Source organism: Melospiza georgiana, chromosome 3, assembly GCF_028018845.1.
Source record: "Melospiza georgiana isolate bMelGeo1 chromosome 3, bMelGeo1.pri, whole genome shotgun sequence".
Classification (NCBI taxonomy): domain Eukaryota; kingdom Metazoa; phylum Chordata; class Aves; order Passeriformes; family Passerellidae; genus Melospiza; species Melospiza georgiana.
Genome location: NC_080432.1, coordinates 100283423 through 100306653, shown reverse-complemented (window position 1 = coordinate 100306653; position 23231 = coordinate 100283423). Strand labels below are relative to the sequence as shown.

The 23231-nt window shown below is 40.5% G+C and overlaps 1 protein-coding gene across 3 annotated transcripts; it reads left to right on the top strand.

The window, feature by feature from the left end:
* The first annotated feature begins 650 nt into the window (after positions 1-650).
* CILK1 (ciliogenesis associated kinase 1) lies at positions 651-21700 on the top strand. 3 transcript variants are annotated; one of them, XM_058021008.1, is made up of 14 exons: positions 651-713; positions 4403-4664; positions 6537-6591; positions 8049-8170; positions 9411-9490; positions 11922-12054; positions 12488-12659; positions 13206-13373; positions 15641-15937; positions 17017-17204; positions 17723-17877; positions 19137-19268; positions 20942-21055; positions 21518-21700. In XM_058021008.1, the coding sequence occupies exons 2-14, from the start codon at positions 4564-4566 to the stop codon at positions 21670-21672; spliced, it is 1872 nt and encodes a 623-aa protein (XP_057876991.1). In that variant the 5' UTR covers positions 651-713; positions 4403-4563; the 3' UTR covers positions 21673-21700. The 3 variants fall into 3 exon arrangements, with proteins under 3 accessions (XP_057876991.1, XP_057876993.1, XP_057876992.1); XM_058021010.1 differs by having other exon boundaries at positions 663-713; positions 4482-4664; XM_058021009.1 differs by lacking the exon at positions 651-713 and adding an exon at positions 875-943 and having other exon boundaries at positions 4482-4664.
* The last annotated feature ends 1531 nt before the right edge of the window (positions 21701-23231 follow it).

Sequence of the window (23231 nt, the reverse complement as noted above, 5' to 3'; positions counted from 1 at the left end):
TGATATTTCCTGAATCACTGTTACAGTCCTGATAATCAATTGTTTTAGATCAAATTTTTGTTCCTTGTTTTCCTTTTACTGCTCTTCCCATTATGTCTTAAGCTCACCCTGGCTGTCAGAGCCAGGGTGAGCTGCTGGTGCTTGGGAGAGGAAGGCACAGGCCCCCCTTAAAATGTCAATATTCTTCCCATTTGCTCACAGTATGGTATTTCTGCATTCGAGTTTTGTTGTTTAAACTCCTCCCTGAGATGTGAGACGCCCACCAGTGTGAGGTTCGTGTTTGCTCGGCTGGGATTTGTTTTCACAAAGATCACAGAACTGTTAGGGTTGGTAAGGTCCTGTGCAAGTCATCTAGACCAACCCCTCTGCCAAGACAGGGTCACCTAGAGCTGGTTACATAGGAACACATCCAGGGTGGCTTTTCAATGTCTCCGGAGAGGGACTCTGTGACTTCCCTGTGCAGCCTGTCCCAGTGTTCTGCCACCCTCAATGGAAAGAAGTTCTTCCTCACGGTTAATGGAACCTCATGTGTTTCAGTTTATGGGTATTGCTCCTCGTCTTGTCACTGAGCACCACTGAAAAGAGTCTGGCACCATCTTTCTTGGCACCACCTCTGAGATACGTCGACGCATTAACGAAATCCCCTCCCAGTCCTCTCCAGGCTGAACAGGCTCAGCTCCCGCAGTCTCTGTAAGAGGGATGCTCCAGAGATGGTTTGTTTGTTTCTTTCTCGTTAACACCCAGCTCAGCGCCCCCTCTGCGAGGGGCCCGGCGGCTCCCCGGCCGCAGTCGTGGGGCGCTGTCCCCCCGCGGGGAGCCCCGGCGGGCCGGGGGCGCGGGGGCCGGCCCGGGGCCGCTCTGGGCCGAGCTGCTCCGCGGGGCGGCGGCGCCGCCATTCCGGGCCTGTCCGCAGGCCGGGCCCCAGCGGGGACACGCGTCCGCGGTGAGTCCTGCCGGGCACGGGCACGGCGGGCCGGGGGACCCGCGGTCCCGTACGGCGAGGAACGGAGGCACTCGAGTGTACCGGGGCTGGGGGTCGGGCGCCGCCGCAGCGGAGGCCGGGCAGGAGCCAGGAGCTGGCCTGAGCGGCGGACCCGCCATCGCTCATCTGTCCCTGCCTGCGTGTGCGGCTCATGGGGCACCCCCGGAGCTCTCCGTGACAAACGCGGCACCGCGGGCACCGCACCAAAGGCTTTGAACCGCGCCTTTCTCACCGCTGCCTGCTTGCAGTACCTTCGAGTAATTGCTACGGCGGAGGACGAGTTTAGAAAGGCACATGCTGTTTGTTTACTGTCTGCGTTTCTCGGCTGTGGCACAGTGAGCCAGTTTCGCTTTCAGTTCTCGGTGCTTCAGCGCTTCAGACTGGAGTGGATACGTATTTAAAGGGTTCATAAGCGACAACAGTAGCTTTGAGTTGTACTTAGTTAAAAAGCATTCTCGATATATTGAATTAGACTTGCTGTTAAAGGCGTTTTGCTGTTCGATTTCTGAGGGAATAAAAGTATAGGTGAGGTAACTCGGAGTTACAACACGGTGGAAATAAGGGGTTTACATTTTACTCTGTAGTATCAACACACTTTTTGCTTTAAATTATTTTTGCAGTTTATATTTACATTCTCTGGTGGTGCGAATTTGTGTAGATTGTATTTTTAGATTAGATGATACGTGTTGTAGCTCTGCAGACTGCTTGTTGGAGACTCATGCTCTTTTCAGTAATTTCAGTGGGGCTCGGGTGAAACAGTCTGAAGGCCAAGTAAAGTAGATTTTAAAACAACCTCACTATTAACAAGAAATGGTGCTGATTGAGTTAACCAGAGAAGACTTCATTTAGGCTTTGTCAGTGGGTTTTCACACAGGTGGATTTGTGCTTCCAGGGGAGCCAGGTTAATTTCTATGCATCCTGGCATGTTTTATAGCATTAATTCCTCATTGAAATAAGTGTTTTCTGACTGATTTGGTTTTTTTTTTGTTGTTGTTGTTTTTTGTTTCCTTGGAGTTTTTTGTTTGTTTGTTTATTTGGGGGGGGGTTTGGTTGGTTGGGGTTTGGGGGTTTTTTGTTTGTTTTTTAGGGTATTGTTTCATTTGGGTGGGGGTTGGTTTTCTTGTGTTTTGGTTTTTTGTTTGGTTTTGGATTTAGGGGGTTTTGTTGTTTTGGGGAGTTTGTTTTTGTATGTTTGGGTTTTTTTGTTGATTTGTTTGGTTTTTGTTTTGGGTTTTTTTTCTCAGTTTTGTTCTTCAAAAATATTTCAGTTAGTCTGTTTTGGTCACATTTGACAATTTCAGAGATAATTTCATACAAGTCTTTTTGAAAATTGGTGGCTGTGGGAAGGAGAGGCACTTAATTAGTATCCTCAGTAATAAATAAATAGTTAGGTTCACCACTTGCATCTGTTCAAGAGACATCAAACAGTCTATCCAGCCATTGGTGATTATTGCTAGTAGTGTTAAACATCTTTAGTTTTGCTGTGGTTCTCAAATACGAGACAAGGGTGCTCCTCCACTCTTCAGTTCCCTGAAAGGGATATGTGAATGGTAAATCAGGGACAGCATAGGAGTCTGAATTTTAAGACATCACAGCTGTTAGGATCACAGTTTCAGAGCTGTATCATCAGGGCAGTGTGTGCAGGAGAGTCCACAAGTCCCAACTGTGATGATTTGAAATTACTGTATAAAATTGTTTGGATATTAGTACATTTTAGGTTTTCAGACTAGGAGAACATGCAAGACGGTGTCATTGTTTGGAATCTTGTTGCCAGGGATCTGAATAAAGGCTTTTGAGCTGCCATCCAGTCACTGACCAGTTGGAGTAAGCAGGTTAAAGCTTTTTAACCTGGATGTAGACCACTGAGCATAGCTTTGTGCTATTCAGGTGCACAGTCTGAAAACCAGCCAAAAAGGAACTGGTACTTGAAACTGCTGTTGTTAGGGACAGGCTCTGTGTTCCTTGGCAAGCAGTACAAAATGTGGGGTTAGGTCTCTAGTGTAAGGTGCTCAGTCCTGGGTCTCTGTAGTAGTGACTGTGTGGAAAGAAACAGATACTGCTGCAGGGCAGTTCCTCCTGCCTGTCTGAGACACTGACCGGTGTCTGAGATAGATTTAGAGACGTGCTGCACAATGGGTAGATTGTCAAAAGGTCTTCTAACTTCAGATTTCCTGGTCTTCATTCCTGTATCAGTATTAGTGGGGCTAGTAGGCTTAGAAGATGGAAAAGAAAGGATGTTCACAACATCTTGCATCTACAGGATTGTGGCTCTGCCTTGATGTCAGTTCAGAGTTCCAGTAACATAATCCCATTACCTCTAAAATCATAACACAACTTTGTGAAATAAGGAAGATACAAGGCTACTACAGAAAAAAAAAAAAAAGAAAATGTAGTTAAAATACACATTACAGAAGGCAAAAGTCACAAGTCATGAGTATTGTCTTTTTAAGGGGTGAAGAATAAGATAATGCAAGTGACCAAACCTTCATTGCAGGGGAATTTTATTTCAAATGTATGATTAGTTTACATAGAATAGATTCCATTTTTTCTAAACTATAGTGGAGGAAATACCAGCAACAATTACATTAAACTAGAAACAAGAAGTTTTTTGCTTTATTATCCAGCAGAGATTCTGTGGATGCCCCTGGAAGGATTCAAGGCCAGACTGGGTCAGGCTTTGAGCACCTGGGTACGAGAAGGAGTCTCAGCCCATGGCACAGGGGTTGGAACTAGATGATTTTTAAGGTGCCTTCCAATCCAAACTGTTCTATGGTTTTTTTTTTTTTTTTTTTTTTTTTTTTTTTTTTTTTTTTGTTTATGCAGTGTCACAACAAAAGATTAGGTAGATAATCTGGTGATGCCACTACTTCTAGAGATTGATTCATGCTTAGAGTTACTGTAGTAAAATACATTTGGTCTTACCTGACATGAATGTAATATTCTTCCTCTGCACACTTTGTTTAAAGGAATGCATATGGCTATGCTCTCTCACATAGGACCATATGGAAATTCAGAATATTGGTGTAGCTGATGGCAGTGTGACTTGTAAGGTGATGACTTACACACCTAAAAATCTGGCTAGGACAGATCCCGTCCTATTGTATTGTAAAGCTTAATTTTTTCTGCTAGCAGATGATTTTGTCCAGGCCATGAGACTTTATCCTGTGACTTTAGCAGTAGTGTCTCCCTTTAGGGCTGCCTGCAAGCTTTCTGTAAGGTACCTTTAGCTTTAGCTTGGGACTGGCTTTGGGGATTATACCCAGTTACACCCAGATACAGGCTGGCCCTTTCTGGTGAGGCTCCAGGACAAGTGTTTGTGTATGGCTGCCAGGGACTGCTCCCTTGGAGGAGAGTGGAGTCTGCAAACAAGCAATCTCAGAAGGGTACAGAAATCAAATGGATTATGTTCTGTGCTTTCAGACCGAAGGCTAAATCTTGAAAACATGATTCCTGCAACTGTTCACACTGTCCTGAGTGCTCTGTATTTATGCTGCCACAGAAAGAACTGGTTACACTTGGAGGAGAAAAACCACAGGAAACGCCGAGGACTGAAATGCGCTTGCAGCTGAAGTGCCCTCATCATGAATAGGTACAAAACTATCAGACAGCTTGGTGATGGGACCTACGGCTCTGTTCTCCTAGGGAGAAGCATTGAATCTGGAGAGCTAATAGCCATTAAAAAGTAAGTGTTCTCATACATTACTTAATAATGCATAGTCCAGGTTTTTCCTTTCTAGGTCTGCATCAACTTGGTCATGCTGGTTTGAGTACTTCACATTCCGTGCAGCTTTTTAGTGTGGAGTTGTATTTGGGCAGCATGAAAAAGTGCCTTGTATCCTGCAAAGCCTCAGCAGGAGATAGCGGGTGAGATATATAGGCTTATTGTGTAACAGCACACTGCTGCTATGTGCAAACGAGTTTTACATATTACTTAGAGTATTCTGCAGTGCTGCTTTGGAATCTACAGCCCTTTTGCTGCTGCATACATGGAACATATATTTTGTAGTCTAGTTTTCAATGCAATATTAGTACTGCAGTGATAATTACAACAACTGATCTCATTGCCCATTATCTGTATCTTTTATGCTATGACATACTGGTCTTTTCAACTTAAGATTTTGTTGAAATCCTTTGAGAAATACACTTGATTTTTCTCTTCTGCTTCAGTAGTGACTTTAGTTTGTAAATGGCTTATTTGTCCTAGCTTTGGTAAGAGACAGCTGTAAAGCATTGCAGGCACCTTCCTGAAATACTGACCATGACAAGGGACAGACTTGTCAAAAGAGCTTTTAGTACAATGCTGTTTTGTATGAGCAGCCAACAGCTGGCTTTATCAACTTTCTAAATCCCCTCTGCTGAGGGTATTTTGCCTGTATCAGACCTTGCTTAGAAGGCCTTGCTTTAATTTTCAGTTTGCAGGATGGGAAAAACTCAGAAAAATCAGAACAAATCAGAAGTATTCTCTCACTTAGGTGTTAATGCTGATCCTTTGTTGAAAACACAAGTGGCCTGGTAACTGAGTACACAAGACAGTAACTGCAAAAACACTGCTGAAAAAAAATCCAGACCCCTTAATGGCATGAAGGGCTTGTAGTTCTTAAACTACTCTAATTGTGAGAGCCCATCTCAAACAGGAAACTTGCTGCAATAATAAGTAATACTGAATTATCATTAAAGGCAAAGGCTCAGATCTTCAGAGAGTGCTCAACTCCCTCTGAAATCCAGACTCTACACAGTTGAGTATTTTTGTGAGTTTTAATCTGTGATCTTCTGTGTGCATGTATGTGTGAGTCTTCATCCTTTTGGTCCTAAAGCATAGAGTTACATCTTAAAGAACTGAGTGGTGATCAAAATCTGTATGGAAATACAGGACGATACATTACACACAAATATTGTGTTCAGAGTTACAGTCTGGCTTGGGAGAAAACTTCCACACACTTTGTTTCTGTTGAAGCAGAGTTGCTTATAAACTTGAAGGGGAAAGCAGAATTTGAAAAGCTGTTGGCATGATAGATGCACCTTGCAAGGGAAGTAGAAACATGGGGAATAGTGGACAAAGGAAAATGTGGAAATACAGCCAATTACTAAAATCACAGAGAAATCAAAAATAGAGAAGAGGAGCAAGGAGAATATGATAAAATTGGAGATCCAGTGAAGTGATTGGATCTTCATTTGAGTTGTGTCAAAACTGTCAAAACTACCCTTGTTCTTTTCACAGTTAGACTCTATTCTACCACATTGTTATATCAGAAAGAAAAATAGCATGCCTGGGCCTGTTGAAGGCTCTGAATTACTTTTAGCAAGGTTTATATACAGAAAAATGCAGTCCTGTGTAATAGTAACTGTTAATTTGACTGTAATTCTATTTGAGTGTGTATTCTAGTAAATCAACTTGACTATACCTTGTCTAGAGATGTAAAGTTTTTTGACAAATGAGCTAGTGTCTTAAATTCTGATGGAAGAACTGAATTGTTAATATGCAGTGAGGCTTTTGGTTCTAAGAACAGCTGATGTTTTCAATGCATTAGTCATTCTTTTCCCTCTACTTTTGTAGAATGAAGAGGAAATTTTATTCCTGGGAGGAGTGCATGAACCTTCGAGAGGTTAAGGTACTTGTTTTGTTCAGTGGTTGACTTCAAATTAGGTGATCACTGTCACATCAAATTCCTTACAACTCTTGTGTCAAAACACTACTCCCAAAGTGAGCTGTAGCATATGACATTACTGTTCTGTTTCCTGACTCTGCATTAGAAGGGAGTGTCTTATAAAATTATTTAGTTGTAGAGAGCTGCAGTGAGGAGTGTGTGAGTGAGAGCTGCAGTGAGGAGTGTGTGAGTGAGAGCTTTCCTGTCACAACACCTCGAGTTGATTGGTGCTTGTTTTTCAGAGCTTGAGAACACATCCCTTTGTGCAGGATTAACTTTTGTACATGCAATTGTTTCTCTGTAGTTGGCTTGGGGACAGACTTACAGCATGAAATTCTGATGCCAACAAAACTTGGAGGGTGAGCTCTAGGGGCCTCCTTAATTTATGGTCAGCACTGAAAACATGCAGAAACATGCCTAGGTCATTTTTCTTACAGTACCCTGTAAAAATGGACATTGAATGCACTGAAAATCTAAGAACAGAAGGAAGACCCAAGTTTGGTAGTTTTAGCTAGGGTAGAGTTAGTTTTCTTTGTAGCAGCTTCTATGGGTCTGTTTTTTGCATTTCTGACCAAAACAGTCTTGATAATACAGGTACGTTTTAGTTACTGTTGAGCAGTGCTTTGGCAACCTCAGGCCCTCTCTGTTGTACATGCTTCCCTGTCAGTGAGTAGGCTGAAGGTGGGCTAAAGGCTGGGAGGGGACACAGCCAAGACAGCTGACCAAAGGGACATGCCAAGTGACATTGTGCTGAGCAATAAAAGCTGGGGAAAGGAGGAGGAAGCACAAGACCTTCAGAGTGATGGCGTTTGATTCGCCAGGAACCATTACATGTGATAGAGCCCTGCTGTAATGGAGGTGGCTGAACACCTGCCTGTCCCTGGGAAGCAGTGATTGAATTCCTTAGTTTGCTTTGTTTGCATGCTTGACTTTTGCTTTACCCATTGAACTCTGTATCTCAGCCTGTGAGTTGTCTCACTTTCTGCCCTTCTGATTATTTTCCCCATCCCACTTGGGGGGTTGAACAAGCTCAGCTGCCTGCAAAAGTTAATCCACAATACCAAGGAAGACTTTCCAGGGATCCTGACTCTAACCTGACTGTAGCCAGTGCAGGTGCAAGGAGAGTGTAAATCCTGCCATTAGGAAGTCTCTTACAGAGAAAATGCAGTTGTTTTGGTGCTGACAGTGACAACAGATATCTGGCTTTTGAATGACCAGCACATTAAATTGCTGTACAGACTGTATATGCATGTTGTAATACTTGGAGATCTGGTCTTTGTTCTCAGAGCTATCTGATTATTTAAGACACCAGAAAGTTTTTGATGTTAATCCTTCTGCAACAATGAAATAAGTTTGGCTTTTTTTTCTCCTTCACTATATTAAGACCCTTGTAAAATCCTATTTGTATTTTCTGTTTCTAGTCTTTGAAGAAATTAAACCATGCCAATGTGGTAAAGCTGAAAGAAGTTATCAGGGAAAATGATCATCTGTATTTTGTGTTTGAGTACATGAAGGAAAATCTTTATCAGTTAATGAAAGAAAGGTATGTTACAGCATCACCTATTCCTGATATAAATTAATTACTTGTGTAATGTGCTTTTAACACCCCTGATACTGTTCAAAGGACTTCGGATTATTTGTTCAGGCTTGGATCACTATAGCTTAAAGCTGCAGGCTGCAGCAGGAGCTGTGACTGTCCCCTTTGAGCATATCCCAGCCAGTCTAGTGGGAGCTTCCAGTGCCTTATCCCACATTAGTGTGGTAGGGTGTTCTTTTGAGAGGTAGGAACTGTGGGTTTTACTCGTCCTCACACTGAAGAGGCCTTGGACCTAGAACTTCTGACTTCTATGTAAGTACTCCAGTGGTGCTTTTTAATAAGAAATTGGTATCACCATCTCTTCTTTTATGGCTTCCTCAAATAAATGAGTAAATAAAAAGTAGTTGGAACAGTAATCAGGAGGTATCAAATTTTGGATTGCTTCCAGAAATTATTTTTCCTTGCTGTTTGAACTGACATGACCAAAGACTGCTTGTTTCATTTGTCAGCATTCTGAATAAAATGTAGCTTGGTATTTGCTGGACCATTAAGAAAGTCTTAATTTTAGCCTTTGGGCCATGATAACATCCACTAGAGGATAACTGGGAGCAAAATTTCCTGCTTTGAATTGTTTCTCTCTATGGACCATAGTATGAGCCTGGCAGATGACAAGAATCTTCCTTGATTTAAGAAAGTAAGGTTATAATTATAATATATCTATGTGAATGCTGCATGAAATGCCTTTTTAAGCATAAAAACACAATGCTTGTGCAGGGATAGAAAACTGTAATTAAATTGGGCACATATATGGATATATATTATATGAAATAATGAACTTTGGAGAAATTGTTCAAGTCTATAACAGAAACCAATTATCTTTGGGAATGTCACAGAAATGCTTGATATCCTACCTTCTTACAAAAAGCCCAGATGTTTCTAAGAGTATGTTTTGCATCATACTCTACAGTTTAGCTAGGCCATGGACTTGTTAAACACTGTGTAAGTCAGACCTTTAAGAATGTGAATTATTTCCTTAATTCTTAGCTAATTGCCAGTTTTGTGCAAAGGGACTGTAGAATAAGAAATAAGAATTTCTTCTGTAACAAGAAAAGAATGTAAGCAAATATGCAAAGCTGACTAGCAGTTTTATTTGTCATTGCTACCTTTAATCTTTGATTCTTTACATAGCATAAGCTAATGTATGAATTTAGTAATTAATATTTTTTTCTTCCCTTTTATTCCACAGAAACAAACTGTTCCCTGAGTCTACAGTTAGGAATATTATGTATCAGATCCTGCAAGGGCTTGCATTTATTCATAAGCATGGTAGGTTACGTTTTTGCTATAAACCTTCTGAATTAGAGAGAGATAGTGTTTGTGTAAGTTTTTAGATCAATACACAAGCAATTGCATTACTAACTTCAGTAGAAGGAATGATCAAAAGAATGGCTCTGTGTGAGAGATTCAGATGATTGAAAACACCTGTATTTTGTAGTTGCCTAATACTTCATTCTGGAGGTTTTCTCATTCCTTTTCTGTAGATTTCCACTTTCTCAGTCTGGCAGCTGGCCACTCAAACTCATTGGATGTTAATGAACACATTTCTTGATAGATTTAAAGATCCCCTGAGACTGAGAATAAAGAAGAAATTACTCTTTTTTCCAGGTACTAACAGACACCTGAATAAAACACACATTTTCTATAAGATATATTTAAAGTAATAAAGTCTGAGTGACAAGCAGCTTTTGTTGCATGGGCTTCTGACTAATATTTATAACAATGGTAAAGGGTAAAGCTGATGTACCAGCCAGTAGTAACAAGACCCACTTAACTAATAAAAAAATCTCAAAACAAACATCTTATTTTAACAAAAGCTTCCGCACTGTTTTTTGCTGACCCCTGCAATTCTGTCCAGTAGATAAAGTGAGGGGTCTGGTGCTGGGCAGCTCTGTGGGTTATCAGAGAGAACTGACATCGGTGGCCAGAGTCCTGGAAGTGAAATGCTTATAAGGACCAGCATTACAGTTCTCTTGAAGAACACATTTAACTGTGTTTTGCAAAATACTTTCCAGCTAATTACTTTATTCACTCTTCTAATGGGGCTTGGATACTCATCTGAAACCTAACTATAAATTCCAGTCTGTTTTGGTGACATACATAATATGTGAATATTCATAATATGTAAACATACATATGTAAACAAAAATATGTATAGAAAAACGTTATGCTTGATTTGCAAAAATCTAAGCCAGCTTTTTTCAGTGAATTGTCAAATGGATTGCAGCATTTCAGAACAGCTTATATTGCTGTTTAGCTTACTATAGCTGTTGAGACTGAACAGTTCTGTGTCAAAGCTGCCTTCCTCACTGACCTGCTACCACACTAGACTTGTATTTCTGCCAAGGTGTTGCAAATCTGTAGTTAAGAACACCTGGAAATATTTGGCAAGCTCAGCAGGATGGTTGTGATGATACTGTGGCTCACAGAATAAGAATGAGTATCCCAAGATTCTCTCCACACCAGTTTTGGAAAAAATCACATGAGCGTTTTTTTCCCTCTCTCTTTTCTCCATTCTGCTCCTGTGTAGCATAGAAATGCTTGTCAGGTAAACTTCTTACATTCTTTGTCCATCCAAACTCTTAAGCATCTTTTTATATTTGAGTACACAACGGATTGCTCTATCTACAAGTTTGTCATGAAATAAATTGCCTCACAGACATTCTGTTGGTGCGTGTCTGTGCAGCAAAATACAGAAGTGATTGTACTAAATGCTAAGAACAGCCTTGATTGATTTGCCTGGTACCTTTCACAAAGAAGCAGTAATTCAGTCTGGCACCAGAATATTAACTGAACATCCCTAGGAAGGATGCAGTCTCCTGGTTAGTAGATACCTACAGCACTATGTCTTCAGTGCTGTTATGCATTAATCTAATGAACAGAAGCTAATCTAGTTATACTGGACAATGTGGAAATATCCTATGTCAATGTTTAGTCCATTTTCTGTGGGAACATATTCAAAGCCATGGAAAAAGTAAGTATATTGGAGTCTTTGGAAAGGAGCTGAGAGCTTCAGTTAGGTACTGCAGAGGGAGCTGTGTCTTGGAACAGTGGTTCAGGTACTTGCAAGAAAGAAGCAGGACAAGATTTCCAGGCTAATGGTGGAAGCAAATTTCAGAGACAGTAGTCACTGGTACACCAGCCCTCTTCTCTCATTTGTATTAAAAGAGCTCTTGCCAAGCATTCATTCATGATCAGTTTTTGCTGAATGCAGGGAACACTAAAAAAATACACTGAGATCTCCTTATGTGGTGTTGAGTAGCTCAGTGCTTGCCGATTGTGTTCTCAGATTAAAAAAAAAAGTTTGAAGTGCAAAAAACCTCCTCATTTAAGTTTATATTCTGTTTAAAATAAAATTTTATATAATTGATTGATAACTTCATTGGTCAGTTTCCAGTTAGAATGAAACTAGCATTAAAATGGTGGAAATTTTTTTATGTTAGAGAAGTGTCACATGAAAGAGAGCTGTCTGAATAAATGCTCTGAATTGTTACAAGATAGTCAACTTGTGTATACTTCACTGTTCTCACTGAACAACACTGTACTGATGAGCTCTGCTGATCACATAGGACTTTGATACCTGTGTGGTGCTATTCCAGCTTCAATGATAAGAACTAAAGTGAAACTATCCAGTTGGAAAATAAAGGATGCAGCTGAGAGTGACATTGCAATCCACATCAGTATTTCATTTGAATTTCAGGGTTCTTTCACAGGGACTTGAAACCTGAAAACCTGCTTTGCATGGGACCAGAACTTGTGAAAATTGCAGATTTTGGCTTAGCCCGAGAAATCCGATCTCGACCTCCTTACACCGATTATGTATCCACAAGATGGTAAGTGCTAGTGCTCAATTACATTGTAGGAGCTTGCAATCAACACTTGAAAGTAGTACAGTACTGAATTTGTGCTGACTGTTGTACTACTTTTGATGCCTCCTCATTAGGAAACTGTTACTTAGGCTTGGTATAATTTGAAAAGCTTCAGTTAGTGCAAGATAGTTTACAGATGGCAACAGCACTGGAGCAGAGCGGGAGTGTAGTAAGGCAGGTTGGAATGTGCTAGGATTGCTGTGTCAGGAAGGTGTGAGAGAGTTTACAGCAGATTATGTAGTTTTAATCAAGAAAAGAAAAAAGTGTGTACAGGAGAGGAGAGGAGGTTTTTAAAGAATGTTTGCTCTTAATAGCAAAGAATGAAGAGGTGAGCAATTTCATGTATGTTTGAATTGTGTTGATTGTTGGGATTTCCTTTTCTTTTTCTCCTCTACAGGTACAGGGCTCCTGAAGTACTTCTGAGATCCACCTGCTATAGCTCTCCAATAGATATTTGGGCTGTTGGATGCATAATGGCAGAAGTTTACACGCTGAGGCCTCTCTTCCCAGGCGCCAGTGAAATTGATACTATATTCAAAATTTGCCAAGTCTTAGGGACGCCAAAAAAGGTAACTGAAGTGATACTCCAGACTGCAGTAATCCTGCAGCTGTTCTACAGTACACAATGGCACAGTAGCAGTAAGCATAAAAATAATACATTTTCCTCCTTACTGTTAATTTATGCTGTTGATTTCAGATACAGTAAACAAAATTAAAACTTACTTTCTGTGCAGTAATTATGCTATACCTGACACATAAAGAGGAAAAATAGGCTCCTGCGTAGCAAACAAAGTCCTTAGACTGTGATTTCATTAGGTGGGAATTGAATTTTGTCTTGTACATTGCATAAAAACCTATGGTTTAAGAGGTTAAAAACTGGGATCATGGTAAGATTCCTACTTCCTCATTTCATTTGTGCCCTTGACTCTTGTCAGATGTACAGCAAGACTCACCTCTTACCAGAGGTTTGGGGTGAAGATTCATAGTAAAATTTTCACTACAAGACCAGAGTAAGCTGGACATGGTCTGTTTCAGGTAGAATATGTGCTAGTGTGCTTAGGGACTGATACTTTACAGCTGAACTTTTTTTGTGTTTGAAAATCTCATTCTTGCAGAATGACTGGCCCGAAGGCTACCAACTTTCAGCTTCCATGAATTTTCGCTGGCCTCAGTGTGTACCGAACAACCTAAAAACTCTCATCCCTAATGCTAGCAGTGAAGCAGTGCAGCTCCTGAGAGACATGCTGCAGTGGGACCCCAAAAAGAGGCCAACAGCTAGTCAGGTTTGATTTTATTTTCTTTTTGTCTGCTTGTGATTTTTTTCTTTTGCAGCAGGGAACAGTCATTTAGCAGTTGTTCAGGGGTGCAGTTCTTAGAAGGGAGGAGAATCCAAGAACAGTTTGAAAGACAAAGGAGGGTAATTAAGGGAGAGTAATTAATCTTTTGCATGAAACATCAACTGCTTGGGGTATGTCCTTAATAATCAAATGTATAAATACACTTGAATTAAGTGTAATCCAGTCACTATGAATAGCAGCAGAGTGAAGGTAGGATGTATGGCTGAAGGCTGAGCTGCTGTTCTTTCATTGTGGTGTGCCACAGAATGACTGGAATCTGGTTCAGTCACCTTGCCCTAGGCAGCCTGTGCCAGTACTCAGTTACTCTCAGAGTAAAAAAATGTTTCTTGATGTTCAGAAGGAGCTTCCTGTGTTTCAGTTTGTGTCCATTGTCACTGGGCACACCTGAAAAGAGACTCAGTCAATCTCCTTTGCACTTTCCCTTCTGCTTTTTGCATACTTCGATAAGATCCTCAAGAACCTTCTCCAGGTTGAACAGTCCCAGTTCTCTGTCTTTGCTCATATGCAAGATGCTCCAGTCCCTTAATCACCTTTGTGGCCCTTTGCTGGACTCTTTCTGCTATGTCCATCTCTCTCTTTTTCTGGGGAGGCCAAAAATGGACACAGCAATCCAGGCATAGCCTCACCTGTGCTGAACAGAGGGGAAGGATCACTGCTCTTGACCTGCTGGCAACACTCCTGCTCAGGCAGCCCAGGACTTAGTCTTATTTGCAGTAAGGGTGTATTTGGTAGCTGTTCCATGTTCAGCTTGGTGTCTACCAGGTCCTTCCCTGCAAAGCTGCTTTCCAGGTGGTTGACCTCAGCATGGACTGGTGCATGTGAGTATTCCTTCCCGGGACTTGGTATTTATCCTGGTTAAATTGGTGAGGTTCCTGTCAGCCCATTTCATTAGCCTGCCAAAGTCCTGTTGGGTGGCAGCACAGCCAGCCAGTGTGTCAGCCCCTCCTTCTACTTGTGTCACCAGCAGACTTGCTAAGGGTGCACTCTGCACCACCAGCAGCATCATTAATGGAGGTGTTGGAACAGTATTTGCCCAGTAATGACCTCTGGGGACACAGATACTTCCTGGCCTCCAACCAGAACTTTGTTGCACTGACTGCCACCTTTTGGGACTGACCTTTCAGCCATCTGTTAGTCCACCTTGCTCTCTGATCCTCCAGCCCAGTGTTGCCTGGATAAGGCTTGCTTTTGCTGGGCAGCCTCAGCTCAAGTGCGTTGCAGATATGTTCCAACATCCTGTGCATAAGCCTTGCCCAGGTCATCAGTATTGCACATACAGGTGGTGGTAGCTGCTGGTTTTGGGTAGTACTCAACTAATACAATGAGCAGGGCACCTTTATGGAAAACAGATGGGATTCTTGACACTTGACTTCAAGGGCCATAGCTGAACCTTTGTGATTTAATTAGACCTTCAGTATAAAGTGCAGTTAAAATCTTGAAATTTAATGAAAACAGTTAAAAAATGAAATAGATTATGAGCTCTCAAAGGTAATGAAGAACAAAAAACCACGGACTGTAACAGTATTAAAAGCATTAACAGATGTTTTACAGTAAAGTACAAATAGAGTGAGGAATCTGAGCTTTTAGAAGCGTTTTGAAGTAAGAAGTCTTTGGGAAGGGAAGATGAGTGTGCCTGAAACAGCAAGATATATTAATTGCCTTTACTGACAACTTCCAAATTACTTGTAAGGCAGATAAAAGTACTTTTAGTAACTATCTTTACTAACTTGTCAGAAAAGGTAGAGGCTAATTTCCATAAGGGTTGTGTTTCTTTCACTAATTCAGTCTCAGAAATGGAGAATGGAGCTGATATATCTGGGGTCATTGAGTTTTGCTGGCTGAATCTGTAATGATGAGGGGGATGTGTTTCACACACACACATATGAAGAGACAGCATGTAATGAAACATGCCTTTAGCTGCTATATACCTGGTTAACTATCTTAATTCTGCAGAACCTTTCCTTCTGTAGTAGTCCACAGAGGATTTGATAACTCAGTATCTCTTGAAATTTCTCTACTATTGCAACACTTTTTTGAAGTGGATTGTGCTCACTGGAATCTAGTGTTGAGAGATGGGTCTTCTATTGTTTCCTATCCCATGAAAAAAGGAAATTAAATTTATGCTGACACACAGGACTGGGGTAAATAAAAAACTTTGGTTTTCTAAGCCAAACATCTTTATTACTTTTTAGGCCCTTCGATACTCATACTTCCAGGTTGGGCATGCCTTGGGCATTCAGGAACTGGGAAAACAAAAGGACCTGCATAATAAATTGTCTCTGCATATTAAGCCTGTCCCTCCAGCGCAGCCCCCTCTGAAACCTCATGCCCGAATTTCATCAAGGCCTTTTCAGCAAAGCCAGTCTTCTCAGCACGTGGTGTACTCGTGTAAGACAAACAACTCTGGGGCTGAGCACAGTAACTATGCACAGGAGGACAAGTCTAACCAGGTTCTTCTGCCTGCAATACACAATAAGGCTCCTCAGCAGGTAAATACCCATCTAGCATAACATAAGCTTTCTGATATAGTGCCTGGCTTCTTTCCTTGTGTTTCTTTTTCTTGTTCTCTTTCAAGATGCTTGTACTTCACTAAAAGGACAGTGAGTGGAACTAAAGTATGGTTCCATTGTTCCAACTTTTCTGCTAGAAACTGGAAGTTTCTCTCTTGAAGTCTAAATCCAGTTGCTCTAAAACAAGCAAGTCAGTTTCTCATTTTAGAGCCTTTTTGTGGTACCCTTTACACCCGCACCACTTACAGGATTACACTGATTTCATATGAATAAAACGGATGTACAGTGTTCAAAATATTAATGGAATTGATGCCAGAGAGAAAAGTATGAAGCTAAATAGTATTGAAATGAGGGAGACTATTGCCTTCACCCATTTAAGACATCCAGTTTATTGACTGGGAATAAAATAGTTTGGTCTTCCAAACTGGACATGGAAACCAACAGATCCTTCTTGCAGCATGAGAATGTACCCTTTCTGTCTACTAATGAGGAGACTGGATTCATAAAGTAGGTGATGAGAGCAGACAGTGTGAATGCTACTGCTGCAGGGTCAGTCATAAGCAGTCTGTACTGACCAGTGTCACACAAAGTCAAAATGTACTGCTGAGTCTGAATGACTGAAGAGACACAAATTTGTGCCTGTGCTGTCCTGCAAGAGAAAAAAAAAATAGGTGTCTAGACACAGGCTTGTGGAAACATAAGCATTCATGCAGTTTTATATTCCCAGCATGGGTCTAGAGTAAAAATTGAGCATAAGGTAATGGTTTGGGAGATGCATACTGGAACATGAATAGAATTGCAATTGAGACCCAATAAATTTCTTCTTGTATAAATTCAAGATGCTTTATTGCAGGACAAAATGCAGAAGATCTGTAATAATGTCAGCAGGCTACAGATTGTGTTCTTAGGGTGTTTAATGAAAGTTGAAGATTGTGTTGTTACAGCTCTACTATCACTGTTACTCTTTGAGATAGAGGAAAAAAAAAGTCCTCTTTGTTCCTGTCACCTAGATTGTGGTCTAAGCATGTAGGTTTGTTTCTTTTCAATCTTTGTAACAGAAAACATCTGCTGGATCTGAGAATACAAATGGTGAACTTAAACCAAAACCTAGGCGAAGATGGGGGCATCTGCCCAGGACAGTTAAGAGTTCTGAAGACTGGGATGATTTGGAAGACCTTGATTTCAGCTCTTCCATCATGAGAATGGACTTGAAAAACAAGAGGCAGAATGATGAAACTCTTTGTAGGTAAGGGGGTTTTTGTGTATATGTGCTATTTGGTCTATTTCTTTGCTGTTTTCCTCTTTCTTAGTAATGTTACTCTTCATGCTTTCTTTGTATCTAGAAATGTATATCTCAACAATTTCATGTTCTTTTTTTTCCCACTGAAAATTATAACTGGTGTAAGTCTCCCAAAGTTAATTGTTGAATATATACTTTCAATTTTATATGTGAACAATTTTGACATATTCCACGCATATAAACTGTTTCGGATAAGTCTAAGCTGCAGTTTCCATGGATGGTATACAGAAGAGAGAAACTTGCTAACTTTAAAAGCAGTATATAAGGGAACTAGAAGCACAGATCTGATTTTCAGGGGCACTTGCATGACTTCAGGTTGATAATATTCCCTGTTGCCTGTGTGTTTATGGTGTAGCAAACACATTGCAAGGAAATTATTCCTGGAGATGGGGTATAGTTGAAAAAGCTGTGAATAAGCATGTGCTATAAGAATTGGACTATACATACCAATTTTTCAATTACAGATTTGAAAGCATTTTGGACCTGAAGCCCTTGGATGCTGCAGGCTCTGGCAGCAGTGCACGAACTTCCCATGCGACCTTTTTGCGGCAGGACACTCCTACATTGCGAGTTTCTGCAGCAAAGCAGCACTACTTAAACCATTCTAGGTATCGACCTGGTTAGTAAAACACTTTCCTTTTCTTCCTGCAGTTCCAACAGGAGTATGAAATAGTCATTGGTACATTAGCTCTTACCCTTTGAACTTGTGGAGGTGGGCTACTGCTCAAAGAGCACGAGGACAGAAAGAGCTTGCAGTGTAAATGGCCACGACACAAACTGCATTCTAGTAGTCTAGCAGTACAAACAAGGGGACAGGACTGTTGGTACTTCTTCCTCCTGATGGATACTTTTATACTTGGAAGTGCATTAGAAAATGTCTGTATATGTGCCATACTACTCCCTGTCTTCCTAAAAATTATAAGACTGGTCTTGTGGACTGGAAAAGAAAGTGCTGTGTGTTTACCTCATGAGCGTATAGTACCATGAACAACAGGCAAACTAGTAGTGGGAATAGAATTACATGCCTGTCTTCATGATAACCTCTGCTGTACTGACACCAGTGCTGAGGCAGGATGAAGTACAGGAGGCAGACAGCATTTAAAATGAGATGAATATAAGTATACTATTTCTCATAATTTCTATTCATAATTTTTATTCATTTGTAGTACTACTTCTTCAAAATTAATTAAGTAAATTTGAAGGTATTGTGACAGCAAACTCAGTCTTTTCTCATGAAATAATAATTGACTTCAAATTGTCTCACTTAGAGTTTTGGTAGCTAAAACTTGTTTTACTAGAGGAAATTGTAAAACATATTGATCCCAATACTGCTTTTAGCCATATCCTGAATTGTGAGTGCATTCTTGAATGTTAGGTACCCTGCTTAAATATGGGAGCAACAAATAATAGGTGTCATGTGAACTGTAGTGCAAACTGTTTGCATAATCTGAGGTTTCAGTAGAGACAAAGAGTACAGTACTGTGAGAAATGGAATTGCCATTATTGCCTCTCAAGTTATCTTGTTGCTGTTAGGCTTTCATTGGAAGCACAGATTTCATGTACATAGCAAGGTTCACTTTCTGTGACATGAGAGTGTTTGTGGCCTTGATGTAAGGACCCTCTCCTGTGATATAAGCAGCCATTGATGCTAGTGGAGCTGCTTACATTATGATGTCTGCAGGATTAGGGCCTGTGGCTAGTTCCAGCATTCCTGTATAATGAGAGGATGGAGAGTGATTCAGAGTTACTGAGAGGGGAGAGGTTTTGGCTAAATTGAACCAGACATCTGCTCTAAGATTGTGCATTAGGTGGAATGAATGCAGGCCTGTGTGGCAACAGGGATTTTAGTGGAGTAATCTTTGCATCTTTGCAATATAGGAATAAGCACCAGGAATAGCATAGTCTCCACTTCAAGCAAAGAGTCTGTTCCATCTAATCACTGGCCCAGTTCTGATTTGTCTGGGAAAACCTCTGGTTTGGGAGGAAGTGCTACCAACAGGATGAATTCAGGTAAGAAGGTGTGCTTAAAACTCTGAGGAATGATAATAAGTGATGTCTGTGCAATTTCCCAGCAGTGTATTTTGGAGTCATCCATTTCCAAAAGGTCAGTTCTGAAGACTCCTGTTTACCCTGTCTGTTCTTTGTGTTAAAATCAATAATGAGTGCTCTTCTGTGGGAGACTGCCTTAAACTGAAACATAGTCATTTCTTCTAATGAAACGTCACAAGTCTGAAGTACCCCATGCAGAGAAGGCTGGACAGCTTAGGTCCCTTCAATCTGAAATTCTTCCTCCTGCTTTCAGTTTCTCTCTTCAGTTTTTTTAAGTCATGTCTTCTCGTTTCCAATCTATTTTAGTCCACCTGGTACATAAATCACTGTAATTACATGAGGAAGCTGGTATAAATTGAACCAGCCATACACACCACTCTCGTTACATGAATTAAGCAAAGAAATTCTATTACTGTGTTTTTCAGTTGATGATGTTTAAAATAATGTAGTAATTACAGTTTAAAAATTCCAACAAAAAGCAAAACTCTTCAATCTTTCTTCTTCAGTTTTTTTTTTTGGCCTTTGGTATTTCAGGTATTTAATCACTGTTTGAGTTGAACTAATTAATTTGCAGATTTTTACATTAGTTTTTATCAGATATAACATGTTAATAACATGTTGATGTTTTTAGATTGTATCTATGTATTTCCTCTCTAAACCATGGCTTCATGTTTTCACGTGATACAGTTCTGCAGTGCCATAATTCTTTTACATAAGTTGTTTTGAAAGTGTTTTATTGCCAAAGTTTGTGTTGAATCTTGGCCCAAAGAAGCATTTTGGGCCTCTAGAAAATCACGTTAAAAAAACTCAAAACAACAACTTAAAGTTTTGGATGTAATTTAATCAGAAAATCACTCTTCAAAGATTCAGGATGGGAGGACACTGTAAATAGCTAACCTACATGAGAACCTTTACAAACGTAGAGATTTTCCTTTTTTTTTTGTTTATTACCATAATTTCCCACAATAGGCTTTGCCACTGCTCTAGTACAGCATAGGCACATGTGTGATGGCCCTGTTCTGTGCATGATATCTTGTTTAGTGCCCCTCTGTGCTATAACAACTCTAGACTGTTTTGTTCCATTTCTATGGCTTATCCTACAGATCAGTCAGATATGTTCCTGCTCATCTTAGGGACAAGTTTTGTAGCTGGCTTTCAAAATCTGAAATGTGAATCTGTACCACATTTTTAAGCTGTGCTCTCACAGGCTTCACTAAGAGCTTTGTGTAGCACCAAAGCCCCAGACTCACTACATAGAAACCATGAGTCAATATATTCTTATCACATAGTTGCTGAAAGTCAAGCAAGATAATTCCAATTGAAATGCTAAATTTTGAAAGCTTTGAGAAACCTTGAAAAAGCTGAGATGTCAGAGAGAATTGCCATTCACTCTGACAGGTACAATTTGTACATGTTTTCCGTTCATCTCTAATGCAGTCTGATGCTGACGCTCTCCTGAATGCAGGTGTTTATATAGGAGCTATAGGACTTCAAGTCCCTTCAGTTAAGTTCTTTTTTTGATCATTTCATGATCAGCCTTGGTCTTGAAAATGATCCTTCAGGGCACACCTTTGTCTCCTGTTGACAGTATGGGAGATCCATTGTGTTCAGGTGTTCCTTGCCATTTCTTTCAGGGCCCATAGGATCAAGTGGTCTAACAAATGCTTATGTCCCTTCATTCCTGAAGAAGGAAGTAGGTTCTGCTGGGCAGAGGGTTCAGTTAGCACCAGTTGTGGACCCATCTCCTGGTAAGTCCAGTACTGAAGTTCTCTTGATCCCTTGGTCAGTACTCCAGTAATGCTGTATGTATGCAGCACTGAACTACCTATCTTTGCTTTATATTATTTGTCAGTATATGACTGACTAGAAGTGTTCTTTGTAACCTTGCAGAACTTCATATAGAGAAGGATTTGGTTTGTGTTTACTTTTGTTTATTAAATCTGGGGGTTTATCTACAGCTTATTTCAATGGGACCTATAGATTGCTGTGAGAGCTGGTGTAGAATTCACACTTGCCAAATCAGTGATGTCAATACTCTTTGTCTGCTAAGGTTTTAGGGATTGGATCCACTATTGTTTCACATCAGCAAACTTTGTTAAAAAAGGAGACTTACCTCCTGAAGAAGTAGGGATCTGAAACTGCTCCCAGTTGTTGCTCAGTATGGACAGCTCTCACTGAACCTTAATATCACAGAATGTTTTGTCCTTTAGATTTTGCAGCTCTGACATCGGTCAGGCCCCTTCTCGGGTGGCCGTCGTTCAGCTCACCCACCAAGAGCTCGCCGCGGTTGCTGCCCCTGCCGCCGGCAGCGGAGCCCGTCCACGGCCGCGTTGACTGGGCTGCCAAGTATGGCGCCCCCCGGTGACCTGGGAGTGCCCTCCGAGCGCTGCGTGCATCCCGGAACCGTGTCCAGCGTGGGACATTCCATACTGCTTCATATACCTGTGCATTGAAAAGGAGCACATCTTACACGAATGAGGCATTTTGGAGGGTTTTTACTACTTTGCATTAATCTGAATGCAATCTTGTACCGTTTTGTATAAAAATGTTTTTGTTGTATACATGGGTCCAGTTATTTTCATAAAAGTGATGCATTTTGTATATAAGGCTTAGGGTATTTGGCATTTTTATACAGTAAATTTTTATAATGAACTTTTAAAAAACTTAAATTTTTTATGAGACTCAACTTTTTTTTATAGAAGTGGATTAAAAAAAAAACGTGGTGCAATATTGCAGTGAAGAAGTACTGAGGAAGGGGCATTCATTAGACATTTTCTGAAGTTTTATGTGCTAATTGAGGCTGTGTAATTTCAAGTGATGCCATGTCTCAGTGCCACACTTCTGTTGTCCTATGCTCATTGCTTCGTACTGACATCAGAGTGAGTGAGTGAGTGACTTAGCAGTGTAAACTCTCCTTCACAGTCGCTGAGAGGCTGCAAAAAGATAGTGGGAGGCACCTTTTTTTAATTTATTTTTGCCTTTGAAAGGTTTTTTGTTGGACTGCTATTCAGATTTATCATATCTTACTCTTGTTTGGTGAAGGGTAAATACTCTTCTGTAGATCCGTTTTCTGACACAGCTTTCCTTTTTCCTGTTAAAAGTTGTTCTTTGGCATTGTTCACAATGAAATAGAACGTGGACCTACCTCTGTTAAATTCATGTAAAGGGTCTAATGATTTCTAAGGAGAAAAAAGAGATTCTGTTTCATCATTTTCTTTTGTTGCAAATGTAAAAGCTGGAGATAGATTAAGAACATATTAACAATAAATTAATAGCACTAATAAAACTGGTTTCAGAGTAACAAAATATTAATGAAATGCCAGCAACATAGTTTAAGGAAACAAGATCTATGCAGCTGACTTAATTTTCGCAATTGTTCTAAATCACTTAAGGAAAAAAAAACTTGAAAAACCAAAACAACCCAGAGGAAATGAGTTGGTCTGACCTCACTTACGTTTATACTCAGTTCTTCTTCACTCAATACATCTTTTACAATGCGAAGAATATGTCAGCTTCCATAAATTAGCCCCAGAGGCTCTACAGGAAAAAATGGGATCTTATGTGGTCCTGTTAAAAAATGTAAAACTGTGGTTGATTTCACTGAAATTGATAAATTTTAAATTGGTAAAACTGTTCTTTGAAGAGCAGTTTAACTCAGTTTGTGAGAGTATGATTTATATCAAGGTATAGAGAAAAGGAAGTAGCCCCATAATCTGGTTTAGTTCTACTCTGGAAAGGAGTGCCAGAGTCCAGCCATCAGCAGAAGATTCTTTTAGAGCACCGTCAGCATTTGTCTGTTCTGCACCTCCTTCTACAGAAGAAAGATAAAACTGTTCAGTGCTGTGGGAGAGGAATTTCCATAGCTGCATTCTGGAGCAGTGCTGCCAAAGCTGAAGTGTGCTGAGAAAATGCATCTCCCTGCAG

Bases quoted from the DNA above. Each gene is read 5' to 3' on its own strand.
- CILK1 (XM_058021008.1), top strand. From the start codon at position 4,564: ATGAATAGGTACAAAACTATCAGACAGCTTGGTGATGGGACCTACGGC. The intron at 15,938-17,016 runs GTAAATACCCAT...TCTTTGTAACAG, and splicing joins ACAATAAGGCTCCTCAGCAG to AAAACATCTGCTGGATCTGA. The intron at 21,056-21,517 runs GTAAGTCCAGTA...TTTGTCCTTTAG, and splicing joins AGTTGTGGACCCATCTCCTG to ATTTTGCAGCTCTGACATCG.